Source organism: Sebastes umbrosus, chromosome 1, assembly GCF_015220745.1.
Source record: "Sebastes umbrosus isolate fSebUmb1 chromosome 1, fSebUmb1.pri, whole genome shotgun sequence".
NCBI classification, from domain to species: domain Eukaryota; kingdom Metazoa; phylum Chordata; class Actinopteri; order Perciformes; family Sebastidae; genus Sebastes; species Sebastes umbrosus.
Genome location: NC_051269.1, coordinates 8,965,459 through 8,991,934, shown reverse-complemented (window position 1 = coordinate 8,991,934; position 26,476 = coordinate 8,965,459). Strand labels below are relative to the sequence as shown.

The following is a 26,476-nucleotide window of genomic DNA, read 5'->3' as shown; positions in this document are numbered from 1 at the left end:
CAGCCCAGTGTTGCCAACAGCAGTAATTCCCAAAGTCCCTAAATCTAGAGAGAAAGTCACCAATCGGCAACACGGACAGTGTTGTTTAGGCCTTTCTCCAAAGCCACTCCCCCAAAATAATATGTGTGTGTGTGTGTTTGGAGGGGTGGGGGCTGGTTATGTTTGTACTCACAGCTATCTGGTGACATGCAATAAGTGCACGGACATAGTGTGCACAGGCAGGCAGGCAGGTAGCTTATTACAGTCCTGCGACGGCCAAAAATACCATATTATGGGTTTTTTTTGTCCAAGAATTTGATTTATTGATTGCTGCCGGGATATAATGAGAATATCAACAAATATAACATGTAAGTAAATGTACTTGAACCTTTAATAGCATCATTTGATTATAAATTAAATGTATAACAAATTTTGTTTAAATGCATCACATCATTGTCTCACTATAATCAACAACTGAAAAAGTGTACATATAAAATTTATTTCAGAAGCACATGCCAGACTCTATATCAGATGTTGTTTATAACAGTGCGATAAGATAAACTTTATTGATGCCATGGTGGTAAATTGTGTCGCAGTATCAGAAGAAGCACAGTAAAGTTGACGACTATAAAAACTTGAAGAGGGACGTTATTGAAAAATAAAAACTACAGATATATTTTTATGAACAGTAGGATTAAAGCTGCAGTGGGTAGAATTGGAGCAAGTATGATTAGAAAAAGTTATTTTTATAAAATGGTCACTATATTCTGACAGTAGTGCATGAGACAGGTCATCTGAACAAAATCAATTGCCTCTGTGTCCTCCGGTGCTCCTAATGGCATCTGCAAGATTTCACAGACCGGAGGAAAACAAGCAGTAAGAGCCGAGCTGAAGCCTGCCGTCTCTGAGCAGCTGTCAATCACTCGCGAACTCCGATCAAATGGTCAAACTAGGCAGCGCTGATCAAATATGAATCAATATTCTGTTACTGTAATGCCTATTTCTCTCCTTACATGTTTTCAGAGACATCTTGTAGTGTACTGTTTAGCTGTAAAATGAGAAAGTTTGTGAGCGGACAGTTATGTTGAGGTTATACCAAGCACCGCCCACCAGCACAGCAGATAGGAACGCTCTCTCTCTGAACTGTCCTGTGATTGGCCAAAGTCTCTCTAAATTTTTCAAAGCCTGAAGACAGAGCCATGAGGAGGTGCAGAATGCCCAATGATGCCAAAATCCTTTGCATACTGAAGCTTTGGGTAAGGGGAGTTAATAGGTAAGATAGAAAAAAGTACCATTATGTCAGAGATCATGAAGATTAAAATACAAAGTAGTATCAATATAATGAATGACATGTTAAAGCTGTGCTTGCATGTATCACAGTAATAAGATGCCAAACAAAACAAGACAAGTAGAAAAGTTTGTATTGTCTTGATGCCCTGGGAATGAGAAGGGGCTTATGTATCTCCCTGTGAGTATTATGCCCTAAAGCTATACAAATTCCCGATTGGCAGATAACTGCAGTCTGTGAGAACACTGACATAACAGAGACGGCTCAGCTGATTTGGTTTAGTTGTTAGCAACTGTGCTAATCTCAATGACTCAAGCTGCTTCTGTCTCAGTGGAAAACTACAGCAGGGAAGTGGTATACCTTGGACCGTTGTCAGAGCCAAACACTTTTTCAAGTGAGACAGCATGGTGTGCAACCAGTTCGAGAGATAATTAGGTCATAGAGAATCCATAGGAGACCACAGACACTTTGTTTCTCACTCTGGCTCTGCTGATGACATGTTTGTGTAGAGATCCTGCGGAGCACCCAGCTGAGAGGAATACTGATCAGTTTGCTGTTGCTGTAAGCAACTCTTAGAGGAGGGGGCTTTTTGATGGAGGGGTAAGTACCTTTTTGTTTTACACTGGGCTGCTAAATGCATCGCTTTAATTCTAAAATGTGCTCCAATAAGTGCAGCTTTCTGATAAACACTTGCTGGTGAAAACTTTCCATTCCTGATAATCCCAAGAGCTTAAATGCAACAAATAAAAAACAAAGCTTATGAGCAGTGCCAAACAATCAGCTGAGAAGTTTTGTTTCTGTGCATAACCCAGAGCTACAAACGTTTGACAGTCCTTTTCATATAAATGTGGAGGAGGCAAAAGGATATTTCAGTTCAGACTTTCATTGGATCTGTAATTAATCTGTTGCTTTTTTCTAAACATGTCAAGAGAATTCCTTAAAGGAAACAGCCTTGAGATGCCCGGTCAGGATAATAGTCTGGTGAAGAAGACACAGTTGTTGGATCGAGGCCAGTGGGCGAACAAGTTGGAATTTCTGCTGGCTGTAGCAGGAACCCTGGTTGGGCTGGGAAACCTCTGGAGGTTCCCCTATTTGTGCTACAAAAATGGGGGAGGTAAGCAGGATTCCCAGGCTACTAAAACCATATCATGATTTTACCCCTCTTAAAATGTCAAACAGCTGCACTCAATCAAAGTGTTATGTCAACAAATATGGAAAAAGAACTGCGACGCATAAACAGATAGGAAGTTACTCAGGCGTTGTACAAAGCTGCTGTTTGTTATTAAAGAAACCTTTTTTTTTTCCTTCTTCGTGTAACCAAATGCAACTCAGGGAACAAAGCAGACCATTGTTTTTTGCCGAATCTGGAAGTTAGCCATTAACATAAAAATCATTATAAGTTGCGAAAGTCATGCTATGCCTCCTTAAACTCTGCAGTCGCATTCCTCCAGTGTTTGATCTTTTTTAAGCCCACAGATGTGTAGATGCCACAGACATCCACAATGTGTCAGATTCTTTCGAATTTATAGGGTAAATACTATAAGAGGAACCCATGTGGACTATTACGCTATCCAGATGTTTCCATGAAAAACACAAAACCAAAAGAAACCATGAACAAAAAATCTTCTTGTAAAATCTTCGATTGTGTAATCAGCCTTTTTTAATTACATTCTCCGTGATTAGAAACATTGGTAAAACAAACAGGAATGATGATGTGTGATGTGGCTCTTTATCAGATGTACAGGGGGAACGGTATTTTGATATGTTTGTCATGTTTCTCTCAGGTGCATTTCTGGTTCCCTACGTCTTGTTTCTGCTCTCCTGTGGAATCCCAATGTTCCTACTGGAGACGGCCATGGGGCAGTACACATCTCAAGGATGTATCACCTGCTGGAGGCACTTCTGCCCCTTGGGTGAAGGTCAGTGTAATAAACAAAACTGCACAATGCAAAAAGTAGTACCTATTGTATAAAAATACCCCTCAATTCTTACAAATGTGTCACCCTTCCAGGGCTGAACTTTTTCTTTCCTTTTTCTCCAAAATGTTCATCATCTGATGTCATTTACAGATGAATATATATCTTACCTTTCAGTACACTAAGAACAACCTCCATTTTCACTTTTACTTACTGTAAAACACATTTTTCCGCAAGGATGAGCAATTTTTCAGTCAACGTTAAGGAATGCACCACAGGAACAAGTCACTGCAGGAGGATTTCCCTCCCTGAACCATTTCACCATGATTAATGAGGTTGATTTCAGTCAAAGAGAAACACACTCTGTTTGATACTCTGCATTTGCTGTCCAGCTACACAGAGACAAAAACAAATACTCATTCATCTTTCTTCCATATCACATGCTGAGCTGAAAATGACAGAATGTAAACATTATTTCGCACACGAGCCAGACATAAATAGGATTCTAAATGAAACAAATTATTAATTTATGTGGTTGTGTGGCGGTACTGAGTCAGAAGACTGAAAAACAGTTCCCATCCACATAATAATATAAAATAAAATGCCTTCTTAATAATAATAATGAACAAATGCCTCTTCAATAATGAACAAATGCCTCTATATTAACAAACAATTAAGGAAACTGAAATATTGGTTTGTGTTTTTCCTTTTACCCTCCTTTAAAGTTTTCCCAAATAAAATACACTAAAAGAAATGGGTATAAAGGGTTTCATTGAAAATCAACAAATGAATAGAATACAAAAATACAGCCTGCAGGCGTTAGGCTATTGTAAGGCAAGCCAGCTGTTGCACAAATAGCACCTAATCGTCCCAGTGCAGGTAACCTAATTGGTTGGCACTTAACTTGTTTCCCCAACTAGGAGTCAACACTCTCAACAAACAAAACACAAAGATCACAGAATCCCAAAAGGGCCCAAAACAGACCAGAGTTTCTGATAAAGCTGATAACACATGTTGCATTGAGTGAAGGAGAGATCAGAATGACCCTGGGGGTGCAGTTTCCCTCCTCTTTTAAGCCCTACAGAAAGGGCGTAGTTACACCCTGATTGGCCAAGAGGGGAATGCACCAAGCTGCTCTCAACTATCATTTAAGAGCCAGTCCCCACACCCTGCGCAACAGGTGAACTGAATAACCCTCTAATCACTCAGCAACTCAACCAAAAAAACACCAGGGAAAAGGGAAACAACAGCAAGCACCAGAGAATTGGCAGCTGCCACAGTTGTTCAGGGCTGATATGTGAAGGCCATCACTAATGTTGAGCAGCGTAATAAGTGCTTAGTTTTGAAGCTGCATAACTGTACTCAAGTGTTGCCAGAAATATCTCAATGACTTCTTTCTACCTGAAAAGCAAAAAATTGACTTCTGCAAAAACACATCTTTATTTTCAACATGAATGTGGTGCAATGTCTTAATATCCCCGCATGATCAGTCACATTGATCATTCTTCACTATCATCTTACAAATGTGTCACCCTTCCAGGGCTGAACTTTTTCTTTCCTTTTTCTCCAAAATGTTCATCATCTGATGTCATTTACAGATGAATATATATCTTAACTTTACAGATACATAAAGACAGACTAAATGAAGTCAGCTAATTATAGACATAAACATCAGCAGGTGTATGTTTGTGACATTATTCCTCAAATGAATAACGGTATGAAAGTAATCATTTACAAAAGCTTACATGGAATTAAGTCTCCAAGCTGTATAATTGGAAGGTCATTGAGTTTGTTGATTCAAGAGAAAAACAATGCTCTATCCCTTAAACCCTTGAACATAATGAACACGCTACCCCAAGTTTTATTAGGTTTAATTAGAGGGTCAAGTCATATTTATAAGCCCAGTAGAGGCATAGCTCAGAATATAGTTTCAAATGACAGGAAATAGTTAATGTCACAGAGTACCAGTTATGGCTTTTTTTTCCTTCTGCTTTTTCCCCCCCACTTGTTTAAAAATAGACTCAGTACAGAACTGAATGACTTATTAATTCAGATATTTCTTGCTGCGTCGAGAACAACATACTGTAAAATTGACTTTACCTGATTTGTCTATAACTGTCTTGATTTTATTGATTGATTATTCTCTTGGTAAAGTACATTTCTATAACAGAAGTTTATTATCCAGTCAGAGATGAACCGGTTGGTTAACTTGAGAACAATATGATTCATTGAAAGCAAGCTGCCATGTTTTACAACCCAAATGACACTGTGTGCACAGGGGTGTGTCTGTTACTGCTTGGCCACAAACTTGGCTACGTACAGTATCAGACCAAATGTGACCCAGTGATTAGTAGGGACTCTGAGACGCACCCAAAAATTTCCACTGTAAAGATGTATTGGACATATAATGAAGTGTTCAAATCTTAATTCCCACCAAAGAATTATCCCCCCTGAGGATCAGACCGTAACTCATTATGGGAATCCTTTCCCGCCGATTCAGGGTGATTGAATGGTGCTTTACTCTTTGTTGTGATCATTCTGGCTCATCGCTCAGACATGATAGTCATCTGAGCAGTTGGTGTCAACCAAAGTGGCTGAATGCTGTTCATCCAGTTGCTTTAGGGTGCAGTGAAACAAAGGGACATCGCTATGTAAAGATACAGAGGAGTAATGTCTACCTGGGAAGAGAATCAAGTTGCTCTCCCTCTGTGTGTGTTGTAATCTGAGCTTCTCTTTCCTTTGTCGACATAGCCAGGCCGGCTGCACATGCCTTTTAGTGCATGTTCACGTATGTGAGTGTGCCCCACTAGCTAGCTCACGGCCGCTGCATTTTTTTCATACAACTGAACTGTCAATATTTAGGTTGGTTTGGTCAGCAATCAAACAGCTACTACCTGGAGTGAAGCTGAATGTTTCAACCCTTTGTCCATTACTTTTAGCTAATCATTTGACCGGTTTAGTCATTACTTTTAGATATTTATTTCTACTATTTATTCATTACTATAACAGCTGATATATTCTTTTATCAAATCACAATTTCTATTTTTTTCAAACTAGTTGAGCTACTCTACAATCTCTCTATCTTTTCCTTGGGGTACCCCGGGTTGGGAATCACTACTCTAGTGAGTTTTTACAGCAGCAGGATGGTGAATGTGGGATTGACTCAAACTAAACTACAGAGCCTGTGTTTATCATTATAAATTAGCATGTCGCCCAGTGCAACAGCTTTGCTCATTGATGTGTTTTTAATAGTTTTTGGAAAACAATGGAGGTCTATGGCACCGAGGAATAAGATCGAGCAACACTCGGTAGAAGAATCAATTAATTGTTGGTTTTAGTCTTTTCATGGAATTTGTCGATGACAAGAAAAAAAAAAATGATCAGCAGCTTTATCATTCAACACGCAGAAGACTGGAAACAAACCGACCTGGATGTCTGGACACAGATTGGCATCATTTGCTTCTGTGACGCAGCTCTCAATCTGTTTCTTTATCTGTAAGTGTCTTTGCAATGCATCAACAAGATCACAAACTTGAAGATGTGTTAACTGGTTAAACAACCTTGCCTTAGCAAGCATGCCTGTCTTGAGCGAATCCACCTGTCTCAGAACAGCTACCCCGCACTTAAATCAACCGGCTCCACTGGTCCACTGATATTGTGAATGAATTGGTCACATGACCAACCAACAAACCACGAGAGAACTACAATAGCAATGCTTTCTTTAGGAATATATGCTCTATGCTGTATTATTTTGCTCATCATTATCAAAAATCTACATTGTTCACACCTTGTCTGTGTCCTCAGGGATTGGCTATGCTACCCAGATTGTAATCGCATATGCTGCCGTGTCATACATCGTCATCCAGGCGTGGGCCTTCTTCTACCTCTTCTCGTCCTTCAGTGCTGAAGTCCCATGGGCCAGCTGCAGGAACGCCTGGAATACAGGTAGACATGCAGAAATGAACTACGTGTATGACAGACATCTATGTCTACATGTGTCTTTTGGTTACACGGCAGCCCTGTAGCTCACAAAAGGTACAGTTAGATAACTAGTGAGTACTGATTACTATAAAATGGTGGATTATTTTGTATTTGGTGAGTACATAGAACTGTATCTGTCTTTTTGTTTTCAAGTATTAATTTACACTTGGGTCGATTAAAACATCTCCTCCTGTTTTTCCCCACAGAGTCTTGTGTTGAATTTGATAAAACAAACGCGTCATCCAATTGGACAGCAAACGCAACAACGCCTGCAACAGAATTCTGGGAGTAAGTGTAATTCACACCTGTATTCCTTCATAGCTGACACTAAAGGTGCATTGGCATCCTGTTGTTTTTGTGTGTTTGTCTTTTTCATTCCTCTTTCTGTAAAGAGACTATAGCAGCCCGTAGAACCAATTAGTCAAATATTACGAACATTGGTCACTGGTGAGCTGCATTTCCATGTTGGTTAGCCCATACATTCTCATTATTTCTCAGTATGCTCCAATGTAGACCACAAGAAGAAGAAATGGATTGCCAACTATTGGGTGGATTGCCATGAAATTTGGTAATCTAATACAGTCTGTCACCAGAATTTTAATTCTACAAAGAATCTGGCCGTGACATACAAATAATTTGGCAGCAAAGACATAAAAACAGGGTGTGCAAGTGTTTTGCTAAGTCATGGTCAACCTTCCTTGATAGATAACATGTAGAACATTCAGTACACTCATCAACATCATCTGATGTCATTTACAGATGAATATATATCTTACCTTTCAGTACACTAAGAACAACCTCCATTTTCACTTTTACTTACTGTAAAACAAGGTTGAGCAATTCTTCAGTCAACGTTAAGGAATGCACCACAGGAACAAGTCACTGCAGGAGGATTTCCTTCCCTGAACCATTTCACCATGATTAATGAGGTTGATTTCAGTCAAAGAGAAACACACTCTGTTTGATACTCTGCATTTGCTGTCCAGCTACACAGAGACAAAAACAAATACTCATCCATCTTTCTTCCATATCACATGCTGAGCTGAAAATGACAGAATGTAAACATTATTTCGCACACGAGCCAGACATAAATAGGATTCAAAATGAAACAAATTGTTAATTTATGTGGTTGTTCAGGGCTGAAATGTGAAGGCCATCACTAATGTTGAGCAGCGTAATAAGTGCTCAGTTTTGAAGCTGCATAACTGTACTTAAGTGTTGCCAGAAATATCTCAATGACTTCTTTCCACCTGAAAAGCAAAAAATTGACTTCTGCAAAAACACATCTTTATTTTCAACATGAATGTGGTGCAATGTCTTAATATCCCCGCATGATCAGTCACATTGATCATTCTTCACTATCATAATAACCGTCTTTATTATTTCAGGAACCTTATTAGAAGTCTTGAACAAAGTCTTTGTCTCAAACTGTTTTTACTGATTTGGCAATATTATTATGTGTTTATTTCAGGAGACGAGTGTTGGGTATATCCAAAGGGATTGAGGAGGTTGGTAGCCTGAGGTGGGAGTTGGCCTTGTGTCTCTTGCTGGCGTGGATCCTGTGCTACTTCTGTGTTTGGAAAGGAGTGAGATCCACTGGAAAGGTACAAGTCTTTCTTTGGAGGATGATATTGGATTTTGAGTGTGTTAGTGTGTGTGTTCCTTTTATTATTGCAACTGAAGAAGGGTTCACATTCATGGGATTCAAGTATTCCCTCATTTGGTGGTTTGTTGGTGGTGGAGAGTCTAACACAGTGGTCCATTGTCATCCTGGAAGTGACTAATTATGAAGCCTTTTTCTGTGTCCAAGTTGTGGAACTGTCTCCCTCTACATGCCAATTTCAGGCTAAAACCCCACTTATTTTCTCTGGCTTTTCTATTTCTATGTGTTTTGGGTATGTCAATATGTGTTTTTGTCACTGTGTTATTTGCCAATTTATGTGCTGTACATTTTATACCTGCTTAACATCAACATGTTAGCATTATCATTGTGGGCAGGTTAGCATGCTTATGTTTGCATTTAGCTCAAAGTACATTGTCACGCTGCTGCTAGCATGACTGTAGCGCTATTTCATGTGTTAAGAACAAACTTTTCTTTCACTGAGTCAGTCAGCTGTCTTTGAGTCAAGATCAGTGGGCAACTCCGGGTCTGAAAAGTGAAGCCAATGCTGAAGTGTCTTAAACCTGCATTCTTCTAACAGCCAGCAGGGGGCGACTCCTCTGGTTGCAAAAAGACGTCTGATTGTATAGAAGTCTATGAGAAAATGAGACTACTTCTCACTTGATTTATTACCTCAGTAAACATTGTAAACATGAGTTTATGGTCTCAATCACTAGTTTCAAGTCTTCTTCAATACAACATGATGTTCATTTAGTAAATTATGGTCCCATTTAGAGTCAAATAGACCATAAATTAGGGAATGCTTTAGGGCGGGGCTACCTTGTGATTGACAGGTCGCTACCATGGCGTTGTTCAGTCTGGGAGTTGTACATGTTTTCGTCGTAGAACTTTAACCCTTTCACTTGGTGTTTTCAGTTCATGAGAGTTAATTGCAACATTTTGGTCGCCTAAAAATGTCTTATTCAGCATTCAGTTGTTTACAAATGAATGAAAAAACATAACGAATGCAGATGCTTCCATACACGGCAGACTGTACAGAATAATTACATAGTTTATACATCAGTATGAATCCAGGAATCTTCTGTTGCAGCTTCTTATCAGAGTCTAATAATCCTTTGTCTCATTTTGACAGGTAGTTTACTTTACTGCCACTTTCCCCTATGTGATGCTGGTGGTTCTGTTGGCTCGTGGAATCACTTTACCAGGAGCTATCGATGGTATAACTTTCTATCTGTATCCTGACCCGAAAAGGTTGGTGGACCCTCAAGTAAGTAATAAATTCAAACGTTCAACATAAGACAGCCGCCCGCTCAATCGGCTCCCACCGGAAGCCCAAATACTGTAAAATATGATATATGCTTCTACTCTTACAGCAGTTCAAGCGGTGGAAGTTTACTAATATGTATGTTTTGGTATCTGGTTAGGTTTGGATAGATGCAGGTGCACAAGTTCTTTTCTCCTTTGGGATTTGTCAGGGGACTTTGACATCTCTGGGCAGTTACAATCAGTATAACAATGACTGCTACAAGTAAGTAAAGTACTCTTTGCTTTTCTTTTACTTTTTTAATCTGAATGCATCATTAAAACATAGCCTGAGATTTTAGCAATTATTTTTTCTCTTGTTGTATCAAACATACTATTATGTCTTGATTAGGGCTACAACTAATGATTATTGTCATTATCAATTGATATGCTGATTTTCTTGATAAAAAAAAAAGGTCAGAAATTGTGAAATGTGATAAATATGAGTATACATTCTCCAAGGCAACATTTTCAAATTGCTTGATTGGTCCAACTAACAGTCCAAAGCCCAACGATATTTATTTTACTATCGTATATGACAAAAATAAGCAGTAAGTCCTCACATTTCAGAAGCTCCACCGTGACCGAAATACACAGTAACACACATCCATGTCTGTCAAAGACACGTAAACAGGTGAACAGCCTTAGTTTGGATGTAGTTTGTGATTTAAATGGGCTCTTCATTCATTCTGATTCTGATAAAGATACTGACATACGCCAATATCTGTGTTTTCTATGGCATACTTTATGGTGCTATTATGTTCTAATTTGGTCAAATGTTTCTTTTTATTAGCGAAAGGCTTATTTTACAATTCAATTCCAACGTGCATCAACATTTCTTTTTTGTTTTTAAAACCCATATTGAAACCAGAAAAATAAAATAAAATAACAATAATAATTATAGAAAGAAAATGTGGTAATGATATATTATAGGTAATAAACCTAACCTTGTCTCAAATATACTTTATGTAATAATAATAATAATAATAATAATAATAATAATAATAATAATAATAATATTGAGTAAATGAAAATATAAAAATATAAGATACATTCAAAGTAATGATATAAATAATAAAGAAAAATTAATAGAGAAAAAAACATAAAAACATGTAAAAAAAATATACATATTGAATAAAATGTATATAAATAATAAATACACATATCTAGTGCACAAACACGTTTATAAATCTGAATGAGTCAATCTAATTTGCTCTAATTTAGTAGTTGTGATGCAATACTTTGGGAAAACTTGATAGAAGATGAAAAAAAGTCAAGCACTTAATCAATCAGTAAGATGATTGATAAACTATAAGAAAAAAGGAGATTTCAAAATGAAATTGACTTTTAAAGCCACTATATGTAGAAATGTTACGCGATTACAGGAACTTGTTTTTCTGGCATACATTTTGTTTTGTAAGAATATAAATCAATCTTCAACTGATGCAGTCTATGTGTTGCTTTCAGCGTGGTTTGCCCCTACTACCACAGTGTCTTTTTCAATACAGCCACTGGGGGGAACCAAAGTTATAACTGTTGAAAGGGGATGAGGTACAGTACAGTAAACGCCTTTATTTGGTCAGGCATGATTTTCAACCTACATGCTCTCCATCAAGGCAGAGTGAATGAAAAACCGATAATAACACCTGGTTCCATGCAATGACGATCCGCGCCACATTAACATTTTACATCACTCACCATCCGTGTATTTAGATAAATGTCAATATATATCAATATAATATTTGTTGTCTTGAGCAGCCAAATGTGTTCACTTTTACCGTTATCGCATGCTCGATTGTTTTCTTCTCATTGTAACATTTTTACACATTTCCATTCGTTTTTAAACACAATTACCAAAAGAGTCATTCATTAGCTAAATACTTCTTTGTTTGTTTCCTCAGGGACACGTTTGTTCTGTGTTTGGTGAATGGCGGGTCAAGCTTTGTGGCAGGGTTTGCAATCTTTTCGGTTTTGGGCTTTATGTCCTACGAACAAGGACTGCCAATATCTGAAGTGGCTGCTTCTGGTAAGACCGCCACTACAACACTTCTGTTACAGTACATACATTTAATGATCACCTCTCTGTTTACGTAAAGAGCTCCCACTAAGAATAATTATATAGACAGGGTTGAGTGTTTAGCTGTTGTTTGTGCTCAAATACGGAGCCTGTGACCGGCTGAAAAATGAGCATTAGTGTGGTTTTACCTGGGTTTCTCAACCTTTTAGAACTTACGATCCACTTTATTGAAAAAAATTCCAAGGACCACCTTTCCAAATAAATGATGAAAACACATAAGAATAAATGGGCTATAAATGTGTGTATGCCGCTGTCAGCTGTAATGACCAAAATAAATATTCTGCTTACCCTCATTGGGACACTTGGCAGAGTGATATTGACTGAATTTTGGTTGCTGCCATAAACTGTAAGAAGTGGACGTAGTGACCCATTGGTTGGTGGACTATGGTTTTGAATCCTCGAATTTGGCGTTTTGGCCATCGCCATCTTGTTTTTTTGCAACCAGAATTGACACGAGAAGGTGGAGGTATAACCGATCGCTAAATGAGACATTTTTAGATCAAAATGTTGTAAAGTTGTAAGACAAAAACACGTACAACTCCCAGACCGAACAACGCCGTGGTAGCGACCTGTCAATCACAAGGTAGCCCTGCCCTAAAGCATCCCCTGCTTTATGTTCTATTTGACTCTAAATGGGACCATAATTTACTAAATGAACATCATGCTGTATTGAAGAAGACTTGGAACTAGTGATTGAGAACTCATGTTTACAATGTTTACTGAGGTAATAAATCAAGTGAGAAGTAGGCTCATTTTCTCATAGACTTCTATACAATCAGACTTCTTCTTGAAACCAGAGGTGTCGCCCCCTGCTGGCTATTAGAAAGAATGCAGGTTTAAGGCACTTCCTCTTTGGCTTCACTTCTCAAACCCAAAGTCAAGTATTTTTTGAAAGTGCCTTCCCTTTTACAAACAGTTTCCAATGATGACTTCTTAGATGAATCTATGATCGTGAAGGGTTTCTTGCTACGAGCTACGCACGCAGCAACCATATAGCTAGCTGTCAAAGTGGCTTTTGACTGAGTTGTTAATGTTGTGTTGACTTTCTGTTGTGCCTGAAGCCCATTCCTTTTCCTGAGCAAACATCCCCAACAAATCAAGGGTGCTTTCTGTTTAAGTATGAAGAATCCACATTTAATGTATTCAGGGTCATATTTCCTCACCGTATGCTTTGGAGCTTTTACCGGTGCAGGTTTGTCTCCCATATTACCTTTTTCATTTCAAAAACCGACCCATTTTGTGTCACTGCATTCGAGGAAACGTTAGCTAACTAACAGTGGCAAAACACAAGTTTGTCTCTATGATGTGTCGTGATTGGTGTGGTGATATTGAAACGTCATTGGTCATTAAAAATATGCATTTTAATTTGACATTTTTTATTTATGTGAATTCCTGAACACATTTGTGATATGAAAATAATTAGCTTTGCAAATGACCAAATAATGTTTTTTTTGTTTTTTTTAATTTAATCTAACCATTTGGCAGTACCGCTGTGTTCCACTAGATGGCGTTCTTAGACTGGTTGAAAATAGCTGGTTTTTATATGTTTATCCATTTTGAATTGGAAACTTCCAGCATAATAATTTACTGCAGGACACATTGGTCAGCACTTATCAAGCTACTGACCAAATCAAAAGTGAACTTGAAGTGGATCTGCGCTGATTTCACCGCAAATGTTTCTTTTCATTGATTCATCTTTAATGTCCCAAAAAAAAAAAAAATCTGACTATCTGGGAAAACATGTTAATTTCAAAGATTAATACAATTTTTAATACAATACAACCTCTCAGATTATCCTTTTAATCCTACGTCTAAGACAGTTAAACGCCCTTCCTGTATTTTCACTTTAATAATACATTTGTGAGATTTCCAGCCCATCAGTGAAACTCTTTGATTGAGTTTTCCGCAATTAACAAGCCACCAAAAAATCTGCAGGAAATAAATGATGTCGTCGACGTCAAGTCAATATGGTCCACAGTCCTTGTCTGCAGCAATCAAATCTGTACTTCAAATAATTGCATTTTAAAGGCAAAAAAGAGATGATTTGTGGGAGCTGGAATACAACTGAGTGTATTTTAACATTTGTCAACATTTGTCACATGATTACACGATAATATGAATATTGTCCCTTAAAAGTAATCTAAATTATAATTAGTTTCATCTGCATGTTCTCAATACAGGACCTGGATTGGCATTTATTGCGTATCCACGTGCAGTAGCTATGATGCCTTTTCCGCAGATATGGTCCATATGTTTCTTCATCATGGTCATCTTGTTGGGTGCAGATACACAGGTGAGATACAAACACATTTTCATTAAGTAGTTATAAATCCTCATTAATCTTTGTTGATTGCAGACATCAGCTTTTTGTCTTGAAGTATTTCAGTTTACTCATCGGTCTGTGTCTCTGGCAGTTTGTGAGTCTGGAGTGCCTGATGACCTCCGTGACCGACATGTTCCCCACCGTGTTTCGAAGAGCTTATCGCCGAGAACTGGTGCTGCTTTGTCTCTGCTCTGTTTGCTTCTTTCTCGGCCTCCTTCTCGTCACAGAGGTGAGAAGAACTCATGTGTGGTGTGTTCACAATGAATAAAAGTGAGCCTGTGTACTGTCCTAAAACAAGCCAAGACAATCTCCCCCTGGACCTGTATCACGCCAAATCGCTTTAGTCATCTCATTTTAAAAAGCTAAATGTGAACTAATCTGAACATTAAGCAAACTTGTTGTGTTGTTAACTTGTTTTTGATGTGGAATAACAATCAACCCTCTATCTTCCTGCAGGGAGGCTTATATTTCCTTCAACTTTTTGACCACTACGTTTGTAGTGGCAACAATCTTTTCCTTCTTTCAGTGTGTCAGTCGATAGCAATCGGATGGATATATGGTGAGTCATTAAGGTTATCCTGCATTAATCAAACAATGTATTTGTAAGCTTTAAAAGGTTTTAGAAGGTTTTTGTCTTTTGATGAAAACCGACAAAAGTCCACTTTATAGCGTGGTATGTATTCTTTGATGCAAACCTAACCAGTGAAGGACAACATGCTTTGACAACATGCTGTAAACTTTTGTGAAGGCCAGCACCTTCAGCTGTTCAGCACCTGTTGTGACTAAAGGGGTTAATTCAGGTAAAGGTATCTTTTGACATTTCTGCTTAACATGGCTTACCACACTCACCATATGGTTATCTGAATTTTAGAAGGACACTTCCAGCGGCATAAAATACATAAAAACGTCATTCTACACAGTTTAAACTACGTAAAGGAGATTCACAGTTTGTTTTTCCACCATAGCCTTATTTAACAAAAAAAATCGCCATTTTGGTGCAGCTTTTTAATTGGGCTTCAAAGCTGCAGTATAGGCAGAATTGGAGCAAGTATGATTAAAAAAAGTTATTTTTATAAAACGGTCACTATATCCTGACAGTAGTGCATGAGACAGGTAATCTGAAAAGAAGAAATCATGTGCCTCCGGTGTCCTCTGGTACTCTTAATGGCATCTGCAAGATTTCACAGACCAGAAGAAAACAACCAATCAGAGCCGAGCTGGAGCCTGACGTCTCTGAGCAGCTGTCAATCACTCACAAACTCTGATCAAACGGTCAAACTAGGCAGGGCTGATCAAATATGAATCAATATCCTGTTACTGTAATGCCTATTTCTTGCGTAAAATGTTTTCAGAAACATCTTGTAATGTAGTTTGGCTGTAAAATGAGAAAGTTTGTGACCTGGCAGCCATGTTGAGATCAGTTGAGGAAAAACCAAGCACCGCCCACCAGACAGAGCAAACTTTCTCATTTTACAGCTAAACAGTACACTACAAGATGTTTCTGAAAACATCTGAGGAGAGAAATAGGCATTACAGTAACAGAATATTTAATCATATTTGATCAGCGCTGCCTAGTTTGACCATTTGATCGGAGTTCACGAGTGATTGACAGCCGGCTCCGTTGAATGAACAGCCGATATTAACGCTCTCTCTGAAATGACCTGTAATTGGTCAAAGTCTCCCGTCTGAAAGTCTGAAAACAGAGCCATGAGGAGGTGCATAAAGCCTGAAAACAGAGCCATGAGGAGGTGCGTAAAGCCTGAAAACAGAGCCATGAGGAGGTGCGTAAAGCCTGAAAACAGAGCCATGAGGAGGTGCGTAAAGCCTGAAAACAGAGCCATGAGGAGGAGCAGAAGTCTAGTTTTCTCTCAGAACACTTGAATTACAATACGCTGAAAGGTTATTATGGCATTTTTGCCCAATGATGCCAAAAACATTCTGCCTACTGCAGGTTTAACTCAGTCCAATAATGCATCTTTTAAGCCAAGATCAATATCCTTTTCAAAAAGAGCGAGCTCGTAGCAGAGTGCACTTCTCTATCTGTTTTACTGAGAGTCAAAAAGAACGTCTCCCCCCCGTAAGATGCCGACCATGAACCGCAACAAAGGTCAAAAGTCATCTCTCTCTACTATCACTATCTAATAGAGGTATACAAATATTTTAAAAAAAGGTCTCAAATTAAGCTTTCTGTATCTTTTTTTTTTTTTTTTTTTACTATTTGTCAAATCTTGATAGAGAACATTCTTTGTTGAATATTTAAAAAAAAATCAAAATTTTAAAAATAAAGTAATTGATAGGTATTTTAATACAGTGACTAACACAAGAAAGGAATCAAAGTTATTCTTTGTTTGTTTACATCAAGGATGTTTGTAAAAAGCAGCAGAAAAATAGGCCCGACCAATATCATTATCTTATTATCTTATCACAAATATATCAGTATCTGTGTTTTCGTCGGCAGATAAGTAATAAGAAAAGGCAGTACAAAAATGCTAAAGATTTGTTTGAGGTCATTTAGAAACAGTGTCTCCATTACACAGAGAGGACTGACAACTGCACAATGTTGCGCTCAGTATCTTAGTCATAACTCGTTTAATAACCAAATTTTCGGGTTTCTTATTTAAAAGTCACGTGTTGGTGTTGGATTTTTTGAAACTCAGTGTTACGTTCCTCGATTAGAGTCCAGGGGATGAGTAACAATTAAATTAAACCAGGGAAAACGTCACATTCCCAAATATTTATATCAGTATCGGTCTCAAAAATCCCAATTTAGATGGTGAAAATATGACGGTTGGGGTTTAAAAATACATTTATCACTGTTTTTGAAGGTCTAAACATTGAAGCATGAAGCTCCATTGAAAAGGGTGCAAGTTTGTATCAGCAGCGTGTGAGTGGTCAGTTTCTCTAAACTGAGGCTGCTGTGAACTAAATGATGGCAAACAGACCTCATTTTAGGTGTAGGCTAAACAACAGTCAAGTGTTCACTTAAATTACACTGTAACCAACATTACTATCGTTGATCTCGGGGGTTTTAAGCCTACAAGTTGTTTTTCCGTTACTAAATGAGGTGAGTGTTGACGCTCCTATAGCTTAAATTCCTTTGTGCCTTTACAACGTGGCCTAATACCTCACTCCTGTGCTACTTTGACAGTTGATTAATGAGACATTTTGTCAACACTTACATTCCCATGTTGTTTTTAACATGCAGCTTTCACTCCTGTTTAAGCTTGATGGGCATTTGATCCTCTGGAGGAGGGGCGTTTGATCTCTTTGGCACTCTTTCTTTGGCTGTGAATGAATACAAAAGATATTAGAGAGCTGGATACATTCACTCTGTAAAAACCCGTCCTTCACACTGCCCCCCTTGTCACCAGGGATTTAAATACTGCCTCAGAGGGGTTTGGGGTTGATGTGAGAAAATGTTTGACATGGTAAAGTGCTGTTGCCAACTGTTGTTGATTAAATATTAACTGTACCACTACATTAGCACCCACAAAAGTTACTCTTAAAGCTGAAGTAGGCGAGATAGGAGAAAATATGATTAAAAAAAGGTGAATCAATATTATGTATATATATATAATATAAATTATATTACGTTCATTTAATTAATGCAATTAATTAATTAATTAATTAATCAATTGATAAAATCTGTCTTCTGTTTAATTTTCCCATTTATTTATATATTTTTTAAAATGTATTTATATATTTTTGCATTTATTTTAGTTAATTAATTAATTAATTTATGCATTTATTTTTGTATTTGTTAGTCATGCACCCTGACCCCATGATCACACCCAGAAAAGAATACAGAAATAAATAAGTTTGGGGAAATAAATAAGGGGTGAAATGCAAAGGGAAAATTGTGCCTAAATAAATAAATACACGCATTTAAAAATAAATATAAAATAAATAAATAAATAAAAAATAAAAAAATGTATAAATAAATTAAAAAATGTAAAACTAAATACATAAATAAATGGGAAAATTAAACAGAGGAATAAATAAATAAGGATATTAATACAAAGATAAATAAATAAAGAAGCAAATTAAAACAGAAATATCAATTTATGTCACAATTTTTCAATTAATTATTTATATTTATTTTCATTATTATTTTTGCTACATTTAATGTTTATTTATCGAATCATTTATTTATTTATTCACTTTTTTTTATTTTGGCAGGTTCAGTCCACCATACCACAGTAGCTGTTTGACTAGAAAGACAACAACTAACCATAATATCTCTATAACTACAATTATGATCAAATTGACACATATTCTATTACACAGACTGGTGACACTTATGAAAAGTTAAAGTTACATCTCCTCTCTCTTACATTTCCCTCAAAATGTTTTCAAAAATCAGCACTTGAACATACATCAGCATGATAAGAACTACCTAAAATGACAGAAACCAACTTTGGGAAAAAATTATTTGACGTGCACTTTGACTTTTGACCCATGTCCCATCCGCTAACATGGAGATGGAGGAATTTATGACCTATACTGCAGACAGCCACCAGGTGGCAATCAAGATGTTTTGGCTTCCCTTTTCGGGAGCTGTCATTTCTCCAGCTTTATGTACAGTCTATGATATCTACAGATTTTAAGTTAAAACAGGCTGTTTATTTTCCTTTTGATTACCAGGCGCAGACCGTCTCTATGACAACATTGAAGACATGGTGGGTTATCGTCCATGGCCAATAATGAAGTATTGCTGGCTTTACATCACCCCCTTTGTTTGTCTGGTGAGTGAAATAGTTTCTTTAATTCCCATCAACAGTAAAAAGACGTGTAGTTTGATGTATTTGTGCATAAAATAGATGACAAAGTGAATGAGTCTTTTCTGTGAGAAAAGTGGTGAACAAAAGAAAATTGAAGCAGTTTTGACTAACTTCTTTTTGATGTTTTGAGTTTACCACCAGTCTACTTATGTCCTCAAATGTCATCACTGCCACTTGTGCTTAAAGTGGCAGGAGGTGCGTAGTGAGAGATACAAGTGAATGAAGAGGTGAAGAAGTGAGATTTTTAAAAATGTGAATTGAAGAGAGTTTCCTGAGTATTTCCTTTGGACAAACAGGCTATATCTGAGAGGTCTTGGTTTGGAGGGATAGAGACGCTCTCTTCGTTGTTATCAAGGGGGCTACAACAGGCACATTTTACAGGAAAAATATTGCCAAATGTGAGGTGATACAGAGAGGAAGGAAGGAAGGAAGGAAGGAAATCATATTGCCACCTATGTGTTTAAGGTACAGGAAAGTTAATATATGGTATATGTTGACCTGTACCTGAACAAATATGGTCTCTCTTATTTGTTTCACATCTTTCCCAATCACTCACTTTTCACCTCAAACTGCATCTGAGCCAAAAACAAGGAGGAGGGAATGAGATGGGTACCTAACAAGTAATTGAATATACACAATCAAACAAAGAGAGAGAGGTGAGGGAGGGAGGGAAAAGAAGGAGAGTTGAAAAAAAATTCTACGACAGATTATAACATGTCAAAAGTTTAAAGGCAGTTCAGCAAAGCCTGCTGGTTACACTGAATACCGAACATTACAAAACATACATTACATGGATAAGATATGTTGACGCCTGAATAAAGTATGTGGATAACAAGCTGCATGAGAGTTAACAAGATCAGGCACTGATGTTGGGCAATAAGACTTGGCTTGTGTCTCAGTTCTTCCCAGAGGTATCTGATGGGTCGGAGGTAAAGGTCTGGTTTCATAAAAATGTTTTTAGACTGTATGTAGTGTTAGGCCAGTTTTGCTCTGTCTGATACAAGTTAGAAAGTTTCACTAAAACAAAGACTTTTTATTTATTCCCCTATCTAGTCATCTATTTAATTTTCCCTTTTATTTATTTCTTTCTGTTAATTTATTTATTTATTTTATAATTTTTTTCTAAATGTATTTTTAAATTATTTTTAAATTGATTTATTGATTATTAAATGTAATTTATTTATTTATGTATTTATTTATTTAAGTATTTATTTATTTATTTATTTATTTATTTATTTACTTGCTTACTTACTTACTTACTCACTCAGGACTACTCGAGGTTAAAAATTAGTGATCTGACCTGATTAATCGGAAACTGTATAAAAATAATAGTTTGTTTTTTTTCCTGTCAGGGTACCTTCATCTTTTCAGTGGTGAAATACAAGCCTCTCAAGTTCAACAAAACCTACGTCTACCCGACCTGGGCTTATGCGTTGGGCTGGTTCCTCGGACTGTTCTGCGTTCTCATAGTTCCTCTGTGGATCATCTTTAAACTTACGCAGATGAAAGGGACGATAGGGCAGGTATGTACTCAATAAAGAAAGATAAATATTACGATGATGATATGATAATTAACTGAATTTCTTTCGGTTTGGGATTGTTGGTCAGACAAAAACACTTAATTTAAATATGTCAATTCACGCTCTGGGAAATTATGAAGGGCATTTTTCACTATTTTCAGTCATTTCATAGAACCAACAATTAATCAAGAAAAGGAATCAGCCGATTAGTGGATAATGAAAATAATCGGTAATTGCAGCCCTAATGTTGATTAATTACGTCCTGGCGTTCCCTGAGATATTGCTTTTTGCTTTTATTGGGTCGGACGGACGGACAACTTGAAAACATAATGCCTCTGACCACGGCTTTATATTTTTAGATTTACATTTAAAAAGCTTTCATAAACTGATCTATTAGTAATATTAATCTACATTAGGGCTGCAACTACTGCTTGTTCTACTGTTGTACAACTACTGCTTATTTTACTGTTGTACAACTACTGCTTGTTTTTCTGTTGTACAACTATTGCTTGTTGTACAGTTGTACAACTACTGCTTATTTTACCGTTGTACAACAAGCATCAGATTCCAGTTACATAAAGGAGTAATAAGAGCTTTCATAAGGAACGGCAGCGTGTCAATGAGGCCCCTCCGCGCCCAGACATGCATGTCAAGGAGATGCAGCTGCACATACCGACAAAGACACTCAACTTGACACTAATGATGTCTAGAAGTGTGAGAAAATTAGAGTTAAGAGGCCAGGCTTCTCTATATAGGCTTAGTTTGTATGTTTGATATCGCGTATTACAGGCTCATATTTTTCTTTTTTCTTTTTATTTGACAGGTAAGTATCTTGTCACTGGCTGTCACTGACAGTTATTGCCATTATTGCTTAAACTGCATATTAATTCTCAAGTAATAGTTTGCTGTGACAAATATCCACCACTATTCAACAAAAAAAATTCAGATTGCTTGTTTTGTCTGACTAAGATATTCAATTTACTATCATATAAGACAAAGAAAATAATTTGAGAGGGTGGACCGAAAAATGAAAATGATCTCCACTATTAATCAATTCTCACAATAGTTGACGATTATTTTTTTGCTGTTGGACGAAGTGGTTAGTCAACTAATCGTTTCAACTCTATTAAAACAATTTTGAACTAGTACTAGACAAAAAATGTACACTTTGACAGCACTAATTCAGAGAATACTATAGTTTTGTACATTTAAAGGATTTTCACACAGTGTCAAAAACCTCAGTCTGACTCAACTTTTGCGAAAAACTCAATGCATCATCATCCAGCAACACACTGCATCCATCAAATATATGCAAGGGCAAATTCCTGGTGGACTACTCTAAACCTCAATATGCTGGCGTGGCCCAAACAGGCCAGCACAGCCAAAAACTTACCTTTAGATGTGACTGGTTGAAAGAGTAATCATGGCACTGAGATAATCATGTAATCCGGACAGCGTCTTCCTGTAAACACACAATGAGAATGAAAAGTCAGAGGATCAGTTATTACGATTCATTCTTAGGGGGTGTAAGGATATATTTAACAGATTTCATAACAATCTGTCCAATAGGTGTTGAGACACTAAAAAACACAAAAGTCAACTTCATAGTGGCGCCAGAGGAATAGTCAGATGATCAAGTACAAGATGGCAATATGCCACCATGGATGTATTAAGAGAACTGGATACAGCGTTGGAGGCGGGCTCCCGTTCATTTCTAGAGTTGCTCAGTGGCGCATGAAGCCAAAATGGCTCAACTGCCGAGTGATAAAGTACCCGGATCATCAGGCGATCTTCCGCATCCATTGGGCCCATAGAGCAGGCGCAGTAGCGTTTCCTTTAACCCCGCCTCACAGCCCTCGCTCCAGCCTCGGTCTGGGTCTCATTCACATGAACGGGGGAAGTAAAGTAACATTGGATTCAGCTATTAGAGCATTTTACAACTTTTAGGACCTAATGATTTAAATAAGGACTATTCAAGTGTTCATACTGGGAAGTTGATTTGCCTAAAAACAAATCACCCGCCGAGTTACAGACGTTTTTTTCCAAATGTAAGTCTATGGGAAAAAGTATTTTTGGGCCCAATGACATCACGTGACGGACACGGAAGTTGTAGTACCGCCGTTTGGCTACTACAAAAATTAGCTTCAAACCCGGCGCACTTCCTGAGGGTTGTTTGCCACCCACAGTGCTCCTCCCCATGTGTTAAACTGTCGCCACATTAATCTTTAACATTCGTACAGTGTGTTACAAAATAACGTAGTAAAACTTTTAACAAATAGGAAGGAGCACTGAGGGAGACGTAATGCTGTTGGTGTCGTTCCCTCCTTTTCTGGATGTGTTTCTGCTGACCAGTTTGGGAAACCTGCTGCACTGCACTGCACGTCAACATTTTGTCTAATGTGATGTGAACTGACTGATTGTTTCTACAGAACCTCAGGCAGCTTTGTCGCCCTGAAAACAAGACACACAGCACAGCAAAGCAACCGGAGCAATGCCCTCTGAACCCAGACAACTCTCTTACTCCCGCTGCCAATGAATACAAAGCAAGTGGTGCAGCTGAGATGGAGATGCAGATGTGAAAAACTGAACCTTTTTTTGCTAATGTTTTAAATGTCATTTTTGATTTTAAGCTCGGGGTTTTACAAGCTAAGCTTTTTGAAGAAATTAAGATGAGCAATACATTCTGAAGTTACCATACCAGGTCTGCAACCTGCGCAATAAGCAGTGAGTCTTGTATAATATACAGTGTTGAAAACACAGAGTTTAAAAAAAAAAATCTATTTTCAGTTAAAGCAAAACATTTAATATGTCTGATTAAGTAACTGTTTTCATGTTTCAGTATGACAGATAGAGATTCAAGAGATGCCAATCTTTATTATCACTGCCCACTAAGCTGCACTGTCGCCACAGATTGTTAGACAATCACATCTCCAGAGTGCTTTATTGATCCAAGCGGGATTTTGGGGGGGGGTATTGTTTTAGATAGAGTACTAGCAACAGGCTGCCAATGGAGCAGCGTCATCTTGCCAAAAATGACACAATAAAACAATTTAAGAAAAATATCCCCAGCTCCAAAGGTAGTGGCAGCTGATATATTCATACAATGCAGAACGCCTTTATAAGGAATTCACATAAGTGGTACAGGTTGCCTTTTTATTCTTTGATATATACTTTTGAAATGGTTTCCTAATATATATATATATATATATATATATATATATATATATTATTATCTGGGTCTATTAGCTATCTATGTTATATATTTTTATGCTGTTACATTTATTTACCTGCATATCTGTTGTTATATTACATTCTGCCGCGACCATAAGCCTGAATCTGCTACCAAGAATCAAGCTGCTTCCGACAGTTCAGTCTGCATTTTGCTGTGCCGTGTAAGCCCACCACACTCATCACATCTCACTGACTGATGTGATTTGTTTACGGGTCTTCAAACTCACAGTTTATTGTATGGAAAGAGAGTGGATTCATTGGGAAGATTGCACAGATATGCTCTGTAAAATAATACAACATTGAGAGTAGAAATTGCTGTTTTGCTACCTAAGTTCTGATATGGCACTGAGGTTGTTGTCCGTTGATGAAAGATTGCCCTGCTTATTAGGTGTTTACCGCCAAGTTTAAATGCATAGAGAAGCAAAGTGAGACTGTCGAGCGCTTCCAGGGTTCCAGAAATATAAGACCTATTTATTTTCTACATAGGAAATGTTAGGTGACTGACAACATGTCCACTTGTTCACACTGGGCAGTCACTCTAACAGGCATGAAATTCTGCACAAAATTCTGTTGCCAGCAATGCTAATGGCAGTCTGAAGCTACAGATTACACCCGGTAGCACACCATTGATGCATTTGTGCCCAAAGATGATATATTTAGTAAAAGGAAAAATGCATCAACATTTGTTATGATCGGTCAAAAGTCTTGACATTTGGTATGGACATACTTTGGGCGAGTATCTAACAGTACAACTCTGACAGTTTGACAACATTTTGCTAAAATTTGGTTTATTAAATGTTTTCCATATGAAATATTTTTTTACGCTATGTGTGCATATCTTTGATATTCAACTTGTTATGAGTTCATAGATACCAAATACTTGATTGTGCTCCTTGTAGTTTCTGAGATACAGCCATTTTCCTATTATTATATATCTAGTCTTTTGGTCACATGGGACGACTGTTTTATCCTAAAATTAGGGCTGTCAAAGTTAACACGATGACAACGCGTTAACGCAAATTTGTTTTAGTGCCACTAATTTGTTTAACGCATTAACGCAACTTGCGATTTTGAGGTTGTAGTGGGCTCAATTTTCAAGCTAACGTGAAGATACTGGCATCATACAAACTAGAAACCTAAGGAATCCATCGGTACCAACCATGTCACGAAGCAGGCTAAATAACACTCCAAACTTTAAAAAAAACTGCCACGGACATTTTCAAAGGGGTCCCTTGACCTCTGACCTCCAGATATGTGAATGTAAATGGGTTCTATGGGTACCCACGAGTCTCCCCTTTACAGACATGCCCACTTTATGATAATCACATGCAGTTTGGGGCAAGTCATAGTCAAGTCAGCACACTGACACACTGACAGCTGTTGTTGCCTGTTGGGCTGCAGTTTGTCATGCTATGAATATTTGTCATTGTTTTGTGTCGTTAATTGATTTCCAAAAATAAATATATACATACATTTGCATAAAGAAGGAATATTTGCCCACTCCCATGTTGATAGGAGTATTAAATACTTGACAAATCTCCCTTTCAGGTATATTTTTAACATAAAAAATGTTTGATTACTCGCGATTACCTATGGACAACCATGCAATTAATCACAATTAAATATTTTAAACGATTGACAGCCCTACCTAAAATATAATGTAGTCTATTGTAAAAATAGTAGTCCCATGTGAGCAAAGACTGATTATAGTATGATAAGAAAAACTCAGTTTTCAGACAAACGGTTTGACCGATTTTTAAATCTTTTTAGGCAAGCCCAGAGAACGTTTAAGGAAATAAAAAATTTCAGTTGCCGGCACAAATGGGTCAATACATTCAGCAATCTAAATCCCTTCACTTACAGACTTTGCATAAATTCAACAACTACAGTGCCGTATTTCGATCCTGATTGTAACAACAAAGCGTTCTGAACTTGTTACAGTTCTGATTCAAGCCTCAGTCTGGCTTTTTCTCCTTAGCAACGGCTGCTGAGGCTCATGGGAACAGTAGTACTTACAGCGATAGGCCATACAAAACTGACAGAAAACAAATCTCATAAATTAAGCTGAAATATTTATAACCAATAGCCATAACCCTATAGTATAAGACCACAGTGTTTGTGTTAAAGAACATTCAAGTTATCATAAAAAAACCTTTAAAATATGATTTTAAAAATGGGGAAATATTTCTGGAACCTGCAGCACTGCCCACAGAAAATGTATCGTTTGACAGTCTTCAGTTAATGTTGTGCAAACAACATATTCAGATCTATTTTAATGTCATACATGCACAATCTTTGGTAGTCGATTCAGACTTTTGGACTTTACTGTAGTTGTTTTGTTAATGTAGAGATCCATGACAGCTGCTTCCTGGAAAATTGTAGATGTAAAGATGTATTGACAGGAGAGTGGAGGTGATTCACTAATGCTGGTGAAGGAACAATTTGTTCAGACATAAT

The 26,476-nt window shown here is 37.5% G+C and overlaps 1 protein-coding gene across 2 annotated transcripts; it reads left to right on the top strand.

The window, feature by feature from the left end:
- Positions 1 to 1,181: 1,181 nt before the first annotated feature.
- LOC119495443 (sodium- and chloride-dependent GABA transporter 2-like) lies at positions 1,182 to 25,117 on the top strand. 2 transcript variants are annotated; one of them, XM_037781886.1, is made up of 16 exons: positions 1,183 to 1,867; positions 2,197 to 2,381; positions 3,052 to 3,186; positions 6,988 to 7,128; positions 7,371 to 7,452; positions 8,636 to 8,768; positions 9,918 to 10,052; positions 10,210 to 10,313; positions 11,989 to 12,113; positions 14,345 to 14,457; positions 14,579 to 14,716; positions 14,944 to 15,046; positions 19,132 to 19,232; positions 20,621 to 20,791; positions 23,218 to 23,363; positions 24,099 to 25,117. In XM_037781886.1, exons 1-16 carry the CDS (start codon positions 1,860 to 1,862, stop codon positions 24,214 to 24,216), a joined length of 1,938 nt encoding a protein of 645 aa, XP_037637814.1. In that variant the 5' UTR covers positions 1,183 to 1,859; the 3' UTR covers positions 24,217 to 25,117. The 2 variants fall into 2 exon arrangements, with proteins under 2 accessions (XP_037637824.1, XP_037637814.1); XM_037781896.1 differs by lacking the exon at positions 24,099 to 25,117 and having other exon boundaries at positions 1,182 to 1,867; positions 23,068 to 23,357.
- The last annotated feature ends 1,359 nt before the right edge of the window (positions 25,118 to 26,476 follow it).